The following is a 12,338-nucleotide window of genomic DNA, read 5'->3' on the forward strand; positions in this document are numbered from 1 at the left end:
CGCCCCCACCCCCCTGCGCCCCCTTCTGGTCCCCAGGAGGCCTTACGCCAACAGGCCCAGACCCCGCCCCCAACACTTCCGCCGCCCGCCAATCTTGCACCAATCAGGTCTGGACACCTCCACTCGCCACCCCCACCCTCCCACTTGCACCTCCCCCAACCCCACCAGGCCTCACACCGCCAGGCCCAGACCCCACCCCCAACACTTCTGCTGCCAACCAATCTTGCGCCAATCAGGTCTCAACACCACTAGCCACCCCCGCCCTCCCGCCTGCACCTCCCCCAACCCACGAGGTCTTAGACCAGCAGGCCCAGACCCCACCTCCAACAATGCCGACACCAACCAATCTTGCACAGTCAGGTCTCCACACCGCCACCAACCCCACGAGGTCTTAGACCAACCTGCCCCCAGCCAGTCCTGCACCAATCTGGCCTCGACAGCGCCACTCACCCCCCCCACTCCCCCCTCCCTCCAACCCCAGGAAGTCAGACCAGCAGGCCCAGACCCCGCCCCCAGCCAGTGTTGCACCAATCAGGCCTCGACACCGCCACTCACCACCAGCTCCCCTCCTCCACTCCCCCTCCTCCCTCACAATCCCAGAAGTCTTAGACCCGCAGGCCCAGACCCCCCTCCCAGCTCCCCCAGCCAGCCTGCCCCCTCCCCCCACAGTCGTACAACCAATCCGGCCTCAAAACCTCCACTCACTGGGCCCTTACAACCCTCTCACCGCAGCTAGCAGATCAGACACCCCCCACCCCCCACATGCACTCCTACCCACCCTCCATTTGCCCACATTACCACCCCCTATTCTGACCTCAATCGGCCCGCCGGCCTTCCAGGATCAGGCATCTAACACCCCCACGCCGCAATCTCAGCTAGTTCTCCTTCCACTGCTCAGGCCTAGACGACCCCCCCCAACCGCACGCCACCTCCCCTAGGCCCCTTCTCCCTCATGCCCCCACGGGGATCTCCACACCCCCATTCCTCATCTTTGCTTTAGCGGAGTTAATATCGCTAAAAAAAAAAAAAAAAAAAATTGTTTCTTCCAAAAGCCTTTTTTAAAAGTGGAAGCCGGCAAAATATTTTGCCATAATCTCAGTCCCAAGGTTCATGGTCAGTCAGGGCATGTGGCGGTCCTGATTTTAATTAAGTCCGCTCGACTAGGCTGAGCTTCAAGATCGTTCCCGCTTCAGTACCCACTTCAGCCCCACCAGCGCCTACCTGCTCCGGCCGCCTCTAGCGTGGCCGATCGCTGCTCACCTCCAGCAGGTGGTGGACGGTGTGGGAGCTCCTGAGCAACTGCGAGGGGACGCCCGGCGGAAGACCTTTTATAGAGCCCGGGCTCCGCGGGGGGGGAGATAGGAACTGACGTGTTCTCATGCTCCCCGTACCCACCTATCACAGGATGGTCACGGGGCAAATTTAAACTTCGCGGCTAGGAACTCAACTTTGGCGCCCACAGCCGCAGTGCTTCCGGAGTCAGGTCTATCACTTCAACGGGTGCTGCTTGTCACGGAAAAGCGCCATTTCACGCAGAGCTCTGGTCCCCGAGCCGGTTTCTGTAGTTTGCCGATGCCCAAATTAACTTTGGGTGACGGGGAAGAACTGGGCTCAATCTTCCTCAAGTTTCATCTTTGTGAGAACGTGGATAAGCAAGCTCCGTTCCTTGCCGGAATCGCCCAAACCTCTAAGCCCGTTTGCCTGCCCCCCCCCCCCCCACCTCCACAACTACTCTGAGCTAGGGGGGATGCGGGAAAGCCACCTAGACCCCTAGATAAGAACAAGGCATCGATCCAACAGCGCCTGGCAACACTGAACTGTGACGTTTGCTTCCAGAACCCTCCAAACCCTGGAGATAGAGGGGTTGGTTACTTGAAGCTTTTTGGCACTCGCTCCCAACACACCCAGAAAAACAAACCGGGGAAGTAAATGCTTCCTAGACGGTGCCATTTCTCCGGCAGACACCGGTACGTTTCATGATTTAAGCATGTGGCCAACAGAACACAGGTAAAACCTCCGTGCACTTAAAGGTATTAATAATATTGCGTTTATTTCATGCTGGGTACTGTTCCAAGTGTTTTCTGTGGATTTAATCTTTAAGACACCTTAAAAAGTAGGCAACGTTAAGCACTCATTTTACAAAGATCACATGGCTAGAAAGCGCCAGCGCTGGGATTCAAACTCCAGCAGCGCCGCACCGGAGTTCGAGCCCCGCGTTATAGAGATTACTCAAAAATAAAATCTTAAGAGGCGGCTGACTGGCTCCGGCGGTTAAGCATCTGCCTTTGCTCAGGTCATGGTCCTGGGATCGAGTCCCCCCGCCCCCCAAAATCGGGCTCCCTCCTCAGCGGGGAGCCTGCTTCTCCCTCTCCCGCCCATCCCCCTCGCGCGTTCTCCCTCTCCCTCTCAAATAAATAAAATCTTAAAATAAGAATCTAAACTCTGAAGCACCAAAATGCCTACATATAGGAAGGTACTTTCTGAATGGATTGGGAGTTGGATAAAGGGGGCTTATTATTATAACCCTATCTTTACAACAAACTTCAAAGTTTACCTCCACAAGCCCCTTCGATAAAAATGGGGGTTACATAACTGCGTGCCTCAGAGGTTTGGGCAAAGAACCTGGATGTTAGCGGTGGTTAATATTAAGAAACATGGGCTTCAAGTAAAAAGTGGGTTGACTGGAATCGAATCATGTTAACCCAAGCTTAGTCCAGATGCACAAAGCAACTCCTTTAGAGTTTAGGCAGGAGGAGCTCAAGTGGACCGCAAAGGACGGAAGGCAGATTCTTAAACAAAGAGGGTAGGGGTGAGAACCTTTGAATAGGCTCCCGGACACCTTTCTTCCCCCACCACCTTTTAGGAGACAAACACCAATCCACATCAGGGCTTTGAGGGGCACAACCCACAGAGCTTGGGAGGTACATTAGCTGAAATTTTATTTTTTTAATGTAAAGCTCTATGCCCAACATGGGGCTTGAACTCACAGCCCCGAGATCAAGTTGCATGCTCTACCTAGACTGAGCCAGCCAGGCACCCCTGGAATTCTATTGAAAATTTTTTTTCTCAATTTATTATCTCTGAGAAAACAGACAGCTAAACAGCCTGTTCTGATCCCCACTGCACTGATACCCTCCCTCATACCTGTGGCTGAGTTCAACCACCACACAGAACACGAACAGTTCATACGAAGAGGAAGACCACAGCGGTAGATGAAGCCAGAGCAGTCGCAGTCGTAGGCCAAATAAAAACCATCACGAAGAGGTGTGCTGGCAGTCACAGGCTTCAGCCACCTCTTAATGGATCGGATCCCAACCCCACCCCTCTTCCACACCTGGCTGAGAAAACGGAATAGTTCTTAAGATCACACAGCTCCACCAGGGAAATGTGGTCCTCCAGTTGTTTGGAGCTATTCGAACAGAAGTTTCATCATCAGGTGACCCTGTTATTCTGTCCAATGCTCAATTTCACAGAACACAAAATACATCAGCCATATTAAGGGCAAATCATTCATTTATTGTTTAAAGATCGCAAGACAACATCTGGATTTCTGTAGCACAATTTAAATGTTTTACTTTTTTGATAAAGCAGAGTATAATAGAAAAAACAATTAGTTTCCAGTAATATCTATATCTCTATTCAGAATTAAATCTTCCACAGACATGTTACCTGGAAACAAAAGCCTATTACAATAAGCAAAGCTTCAACCAGAGCGGCTACTTTTCGTGCCAGGAAAAAAGTTCATCCCTATAGGAGGAATGATGTGCTATGTAAGGTGGCTGTAGGGTCACAGCCTTGAGGGCACTGGAAGTCTATTCTCCTATTCCACAGTAAGTAGTTTGGTGAATTTCAAACATCAGTTTATCTGCAACCATGCTGGCAACCTTTGACTGGTAGTTCAATCAGGTAAAAAATAAATTAAATCCCTAAACTGATGTTTCTTGATTTACATTGTTAAAAGGTACACAGTTCATTTACATGTAATTCTGGCAAGAATTACATCTGAGACTCCTTGCTCAGATTTTGGTTAACAGTAAGAATCTTTCAGAAATTCAAGTTCTTATTAATAATTTGTCAGCTAGGATACATTCAGGCATCAGCTGCAACTACAGAATAGGTGCACTGCCTCAGCGCTTTGGAAAGACATTATAATCTAGAACACTACTAGCAGACGAAAATTATCTGTTACTGGATAGCGTGAGTACAGTACAGCAAACACAAAACATATATTCATATGTTGGCTTGTTCAAGCCTCAAGCCCTCGATCCTTTGCCAAAATTCAATCATTTTATTCCTATGGGTTTTAATACCAAGAACTCAAGCTCCAGGAGGGCTAAAGTCGAATTTGTACTCCAAACCAAGTAGCAAAGCCGTTTGCTACCACTGAGGCTCATCCGTACAGATTTCAAGACCAAGTCCAGAAGACAGTTATTATATAATACCCGAGAAGGTCTGAAAAATAATTACTCATTTACATAGCTGGTCCTTCAGAGCTTTTTACCTCTAACATGTTTTTTGATGAAAGTTTATTTAACGTATTGAAGATAACTGTGACTTACTGATCAAATACATGAATACTTATACTTACCTGGGATTTCATTTCTGCTGAAAGAAATAGGAAGAACAGGACTCACTTAAAAAAAAAAAAAAACTTGAGAAAGGAAGGTAAAAATCTCATCACACACTATCACTTTTGGAAGCAGCATAGAGGGGCAGTCAAAGGTAAAACACTGGTGAAATAGGTCAAAACTAGGCCCAAAAAAATCTATATTATTATCATCAATGACAGTACCACAACTATGCCCTGCATAATTAATAATCACTCCTAAGAATTTTCATTTGGCACCAGATGATGTGTTCAAGAGAAACACTCTGGGATATTTAAAATCAGACTTCGTTTTGTTAGCTGAGTTACAGGAGAAATTTTAAAGTAGGGGAAGGGAAGAGAAGGAAATGGGAAATGGACCAGAAAAAAATTTTGAGTCATCATCTAAACCAACAAAGCACTGATATAGCTCCAAACATTAGGTCAGACACTAAAACGACTGATATAGGCTCAAGTGGTTTATAAAACCTATAAAAAGACTACACCAGCAAAGTCCCCATTAATCTGTAGAGTTCAGAAACTAAAACAAGGAGCAATATTTTAGCTTAAAACCTTATCTCAAGAGAATCATATACACTTCACATGAATAAAAATACCTGAAACCAAACATTTTTAAAAGCTCCAATACCCAAAATATAAAGAAAAAAATTAATTCAGAAGACTCAATCAATCCATGGAATCACAAAACGGCTGGACAATCTTTATCTCCCCTCCACACTAAACATCCCATGGAAGACCAAGGGAGATCAGACCTTCCAGACCTATGCACCACCTGGTTGCTGCAAAATTCTGTGGAGATTCCTTGTGGAACAGCAGTTTCCCATCTCTTGTGTCTCTCCCTATCATGCAGGAAGCAAGTCTGGCTGTGCTATTCTATTGTTTGTCACCCATCTGCAACATGATACCGTACAGATAAGTAAAAAGTACGTTATCTAGTTCCCTTTCCCCAGAAGGTTGAGGCTCAGGTATAAGGGCAATCTCCTGTGCATACAGTCTTTATTTAGGCCGACTCAGTGACTTCAACAGGCTTAATCATGTGATCAGGTTTGTTGCCAGCCGCATAGTGCTCCCACATCTGTAGATAGAGCCGCTCTAGTTCCATTGTGTATTGTTTGGTGTTGAACAGAGGGCTAGATATTCTCTGCTTCCAGACTTTGCCACGAATTTTCTTCAGGCTAGGTAACAAAACAAAAAAGAACCAAGTTTACAAATCAGAGCTGAAAAACTCAGAACTAGCCCCTCACAAATTCCCGGTCACCTCTGCGGTAAAATACATGACTGGACTTCACGGGTTTCTCTTCTGACTGGCCACCCTGACCTCAATGCTGAACAAGGGAAGGGTCACAGCTAACGTAATGCTGACACTTATAATCAAGGTCGCCTCCACGTCCTCTGAAAATATTCAGTTCTTTCCTAAAAATATTCAGTTCTTTCCTAAAGAAGTATATCCACGAGATCCCATGCCTTCTCCATTTCAGCTCACTTCTACCTTTAAAAGAAAGAACTGGGGGCACCACCTGGGTGGCTCAGTTGATTGGGCGACTGCCTTTGGCTCGGGTCATGATTCTGCAGTCCCGCATCGGGCTCCCTGCTCAGCAGGGAGTCTGCTTCTCCCTCTGACCTTCCCCCTTCTCATGCTCTATCTCATTCTCTCTCTCAAATAAATAAAATCTTTAAAAAAAAAAAAGGGAAAAGAAAGAAAGAAAAAGAAAGAATTGGCAGGCGCCTGGGTGGCTCAGTCGGTTAAGTGTCTGCCTTCAGCTTAGGTCATGATCCCAGGGTCCTGGGATCGAGTCCCGCATCGGGCTCCCTGCTCGGCGGGGAGTCTGCTTCTCCCTTTTCCTCTGCCTCTGGCTTGTGCTCTCTCTCTCAAATAAATAAATAAAATCTTAATAAATAAATAAGTAAAAGAATTGGCAATCACATGTGTCTATTCCTATGTACCAATTCCTATGTACCAGTTGGAATGTACACTGCTTATCCTTTTCGTAAGCAATTTAGCAATGTGTGTGTTAAGGAACCTAAATGTTCACAACCCTCTGACTGATCAGTAACACTTTTAAATCTATTCAAAAGGAAAGAGAGATGCAGGCAAACCTGGCCATGCACAGATGTTCACTGAGGCATCATTTACAATAGCTAAGGCACGAACGTAAGATGAAGTATTCAGTTTATGAATATTTTAATGAAATAGGAAAAATACCCCAGGGGATAAGAAATGTACTACGTCTACTGCCATAATTTTCCACTTACACATGAATTACTTATTTAGATATTAACAAAAAGTGTTTCCGATATCACCAAGACCATGGTTCTGTTCAAAATAGGGAAAAGAAGCAATTTAATTCTTCTGGGAACAGAGGGGGAAAAACTTCTCAATTCCTCTTCTGAATATATAATTTGTCATGAGATTCTTCTTCTATGGAGAGAATTACTACTTTAGAGCAAGAAGCTGGAACACTCCTCTGCATTTTTAAAAAGTAATAAAAAAAAGTCCGAAGGTTTGTTGTGACAGAACTAGTAAAATGGCTACATATTATGTGGGCCTCAACCCAACCATGACCAGATTAATGCTACCTTCCAAATAAACGTTACTTCTGTGCTCTATTTTCCCAAGTTCTCTACGTCAACGGGAGAATGGTTGAACTGTGTACATCCATACAATGAAATACTACTCAGCAATAAAAAAAATGAAGTACTGATATATAAGCCAACATCATGGATAAATCTCACATTATACTAAGTGAAAAAAAAACCTTTAGAGTGCATACTGTATGGTTTCATTTGTATAAGGTTCTAGAAAGGCAAAACTAAGTTATGGGGGAAAAATTTACAACAGTGATAGTTGTCCTGACGGTTGGTGTGGAGGACCAACTGAGAAGGAACATGAAGGAACTTTCTAGAGTGATGATAATGTTTCTATATACTACTACAGGGTTTGGGTTATAAAGGTAGGTCTCAAAACTCAAATTTAAGATTTGTACCTTCCACTGTATATAAATTGTCTCCAAAATAAATAAATATTAAACTCTAGTTAACGATGTCCATTCTGAAGTACTTAGGAGTACGGATGTCTGCAATTTACTGCAAAATGTATCAAATAAGATGGATTGATAGATGGATAAAGGAATAAATAGATGGACAGATATGTCATAAAGCAAGGACAGTGAAGTGTTAGTGGTAAAATCTAGGCAGTAGGTACAAGAGTGTTATAAGATTGAAAATTTTTATAACAAAATGTTAGGGGGGAAAGTATCACAGAAAATCAACTAAGCTCCAAAATAATTTTTTAAATACACTAAAATATTTACTGTAGTTATCTCTGGAATGATGGACACAAACCTTAATTTTTTTAATGGCTGAGCTCAAAATTTTCACTCATTCTTCTTAGATGTATATGATGTTCAATGGAGAAAATTTTGAAAATAATAAATGCTGAACATCTTCTGAATGCTTACCAAGAACTTTTGTTAAGTGCTTTACATGGAACACCTTTTTCAATTCTCACATCTCTGCAAGGTAGGTACTATCAATCATCCCCATTTTACAGATGGAAAAAGCAAGGCACATAGAGACTAACTTCCCCGAAGTCACAAAGCTTGTAAGTGGGAGAGCGTGGATTCAAACCCCCAGGCAGTCTGACTCTCTGGAATATGCTACTTCTCAGAAAAACACAAAGAAAAAAATCACCCCTAACACCCAAAGAAAAGCCTCATTTAAGAGATAAACACTACTTCATTGTATGGCTAAAGCACTGCTTATCTAAGCACCACCCCTCTAATTCCCACCCACTTAGGGCACTGAAGTTATGCTGGGTTTTTTTTCCCCCTTATGCTCCAGTGAAGATGTAGTACCCTAACAGGGTCAAAGGTCTGGCTGTTTCCTTTAAGGCTCTTAAAACTTTGAGAAAGGGTTGTACCAATTTACTCACTGTCTGAAAGGTATGAAAAGGCCAGTACCTCAGTGCTCCCTCATCACTGGTATCATACTAAAAATATTTTATTTTCTAGGCAAATAATGGCTATACCACAATGTTATTTTATATTTACATTTCTACTACAGAGGTTGAAACTTTTTCTAACCATTTGTATTTCTACTTCAGTGAGTTGTCTGTTCATTTATTTCCATGTTTAGTTTCCTTTTAAGGAATTTAAGATGTGAATATTCTTCGGTCTTTATATAGCCAAGCTGTATCTTTGACATAGAAACAAAGATTTTTTCCCTCTTCGCTTGCCTTTTAATTTTCTTGACTCACTTTTATTCAGCCATTTAGTCTTTACACAGTCACACCTATTGGTCATGGCGTTTATGAAAGTTTAGAAAGTTCTCTCACCTAGAGATCATACGACTAAATCACCTATTTCATATTATCCTTACTTATGATTTCATTTTGTAACATCTATATTCTCTCCTATTTTCCTTATCTATCTCCTTTACCATAAAATTTGTTCACAGAAAAGTTTACTTACTATTCTAGGTCAGTTCCCAGTTTCACAGCTATGTCTTCATATTCTTGTCTATTTTTAGCAATAAGCTCAAGACAACCTAAACAAGTGAGCTGGGAAGCTGCAACTCGAGAAGCAAGAGTCTCTCCTGCAATAAAATAGAGAGAGAACAAACTGGACATCTGAGAATGTAAATAGCACAGTTATTAATGTTATTTATGCTAAGTACCCACACAATGCAGATGAGAAGAATGGAGCAGAGTGCTTAGACTTGAACAAAGCTCATTATCGTATCACCTTGCCCTAAGTGCCGCTTCTAGTACACACAATTTCACCTAAAAAATGTTTCCCCCAAAGGAGGTTTTAAAAAGATCAAGGAAGATTCCAATGATTTATGAGCAACTCACCTGGCATAGTCACCATGGGTGTTCCTGCCCAGAGTACATCCATCCCTGTGGTGTGTCCATTACAGAGGGGAGTGTCCAGGCAGACATCAGCCAGCTGGCCTCTCCTGACATGTTCCTCTTTAGGAGCAACAGGTGAAAATATGATACGGTTCTGGGGAAGGCCCATGTTTTGCGCATACTGTTGAATATTTGGTTCTCCTACTGCTGGAAACCGCAACAGCCACAGCACACTATTGGGAACACGCTTCAGAATCTAAAACCGGGAAAATAAAGAGTAATTTTTAATAGCAGCTCTGCCCCTCTCAAGAAAGGCTCCCGTAGAGCTCTAATAATTCTACCAGTCTATTCTTGTCACCCAGAGAGCAGCCTTCGAACTTTGTCTTTCCCTCATAGATGACTCAGATCAACTATGAATTATAGGTGCCTGTTCTGCTTAGCGGTCCCCAGAGTTCAAAGAGAAGACTGACGTTAAGACACAAAACAAGTTACTAATTGGCAAAATCTGAGGCAGCCGTGTCCTGTGGGAATCGTTAATGACAGTGGTTTTTGTCGATGAGCGAGAAATTTTCCATTTCAATTTTTAAATCCCCCAGCATGACATAACAAATAAGGTTAGCTCAAACTCGCCTGACTTCATGTGCCTAATCAAGATCAGGTGTCAGCAGACTTTCTGTAAAGGACCAGAGAACAAATATTTTTGGCTTTGTAGCCACATGGACCCTGTCATAACTGCTCGATTCTGCCCCTGTCACTGGAAAACAGCCATAGACAGTATGTAAACAAGTACGCATGACTGTGTGTATAAAATTTACAAAAACAGGCAGCATGCCAGATCTGGTCCATAGGCCGTAGTTTTGCCAAGCCCTGGTTTAGATCTACATCTATTCAATGTTACCACACAAGTTTACCATCCCTTCCGTGAAAGGCATGAGAACAGATGAATTTCAGAATCCCGGATACTTCAGATTTTTAAAAAACAGTACAGTGCATATATATCATATAGCACTCTCAGCAGCAACTCCCTGTAAACACACACATTAGTACCTCTGCTTTGAGATGTAGAATGGAATATATAAAAGACCAAAAGACAGCCTAACATCAGTTCAGGTAGTTTTGCCGCCAAATCAATTTGCCACAAACTTCTGAAAAAAAGCTTTTGATATTTGGGCTTTTTTGAACACTGGGAAGTAAAGGTTAAGGGATAGTAAGCCTGTACATCTCCTTCCTCTTCCACCCATACTTCTTCAAAAAAAAAAAAAAAAAAAAAAACCCCAAAAATACAAAAAGAAAAACCCCACCCCAATATCAAAAAGAAAATCAGGGGCGCCTGGGTGGCTCAGTCGGTTAAGCGGCTGCCTTCGGCTCAGGTCATGATCCCAGGGTCCTGGGATCGAGCCCCATGTCCGGCTCCCTGCTCAGCAGAGAGCCTGCTTCTCCCTCTCCCTCTGCCTGCCACTCTGCCTACTTGTGCTCTCTATCTCTCTGTCAAATAAATAAATAAAATCTTTAAAAAAAAAAAAGAAAAGAAAAGAAAATCAACCAAAAATTATCTCTATTTTAGCCCAATGGAGTAAGAGCCAGTTACAGATAGTCAAGTTTAAAACTTTCAGAGGTCCTGCTTATTATGCAAGCTGGTCCGATGAACCGAGAGGTAATGGCATAAACCAATTCCTTCATGATTACAACTCTACGGTATTGCAAAACTGTTACACATTGGGTGGATGTGGACATGATGCTTTTGCTATCAGTTTAGGCCAGGAGTTGGCAAATATAACCTGTAAGCCAAATCTGGCATGTTGCCTATTTCAGTAAATAAAACTTTACTGGAACACACATCTATACTCCTACATTTACATATTGTCTATGGTGTTTGCCTGCTCCAGTAGCAGAGTTAAGCAAATGTGACAGAGTATGGACTGCAAAACCAAAAATATTTACCATCTGGCCCTTGAAGAAAAAGTTTGCTGATCCCTGGTTTTGAATACATAAATTAAAAAGGTTCATAACATGGTATTTCGACACTGGAAGGAGAAATCAAAAATGGCTGAAAAATCTACTACTCTTTTGTAAGAAATGAGCACAACAGCTCCTCAATGGGGGTGGAGGGCAGCCTCAGCAAGACCGTCTACATAATCTCTATCAGTCTCTAGTCATGAATAATGAATCTACCCATACTCACATTTGCCCACATCTGCAAAGTGGAAGGGTCGATTTTGTATAACTGATTAAAATTACAGTACACAATGGCATCTTCTGGTAACCCATACTGAGAACGTGTGGTTACAATAATGGTACGAGGAACCTCCTCTCCAGTGGCAGCTTTATTGTTGATCTGGAACATGAAAAACAATATGGTGCTTATATTTAAAGTCAGCAGCGTCTGACATTTTTTAACTAATAAAGAATCCTTAGGGTGCCTGGGTGGCTCAGTCGGTTGGGTGTCTGACTCCTGGTTTCAACTCAGGTCGTCATCTAGGGGTTGTGGGATCAAGTCCTGTGTCAGGCTCCACGGCTAGTGGTGAGTCTGCTTGAGGATTTTCTCTCTCTCCCTCCCTCTCCCTCTGCCCCTCCCCCCACTTATTCACACACACACGCGCGCACGTGCTCTTTCTCTCAAATAACTAAATCTTAAAAAAAAAAAAACCTTAAGATGCCAAATAGTATAGCCATTAAAACTCATGTCATTTGAACTATGAGAAAATATTCATGACATAAGAAGTTAAAAAACGGAAAAATGTTACAGCATTACCTTAATGGGGGGGGGGGGGAGACTCCACCTTGAAACTTACCACTCAAGCCAAAAAGTTCTTTTTAAAACCCTATTAATCCAATATCAAGCTTTGGCTCATTTTTTAATGAATGAAATGGCCTTTTCTAAAT

The 12,338-nt window shown here is 43.1% G+C and overlaps 1 protein-coding gene across 2 annotated transcripts in view; it reads right to left on the minus strand.

Moving 5' to 3' along the window:
- Positions 1-3,495: 3,495 nt before the first annotated feature.
- The window catches only part of OGT (O-linked N-acetylglucosamine (GlcNAc) transferase), a 34,471-nt gene continuing 25,628 nt past the window's right edge, over positions 3,496-12,338 (minus strand). For both annotated transcript variants that reach the window (XM_028095490.2, XM_028095489.2), the window contains exons 19-22: positions 11,638-11,790; positions 9,459-9,711; positions 9,076-9,199; positions 3,496-5,781 (exon numbers count right to left, since the gene is read on the minus strand). In XM_028095490.2, coding sequence (XP_027951291.1) covers positions 5,607-5,781; positions 9,076-9,199; positions 9,459-9,711; positions 11,638-11,790 — 705 coding nt within the window. In that variant the 3' untranslated portion in view covers positions 3,496-5,606. The remainder of the gene's footprint in view (positions 5,782-9,075; positions 9,200-9,458; positions 9,712-11,637; positions 11,791-12,338) is intronic.

The sequence above is a fragment of the Eumetopias jubatus genome, unplaced genomic scaffold (assembly GCF_037043125.1).
Source record: "Eumetopias jubatus isolate StellerSeaLion01/CBP00866 unplaced genomic scaffold, mEumJub1_p1.0 scaffold_11, whole genome shotgun sequence".
Lineage (NCBI taxonomy): Eukaryota > Metazoa > Chordata > Mammalia > Carnivora > Otariidae > Eumetopias > Eumetopias jubatus.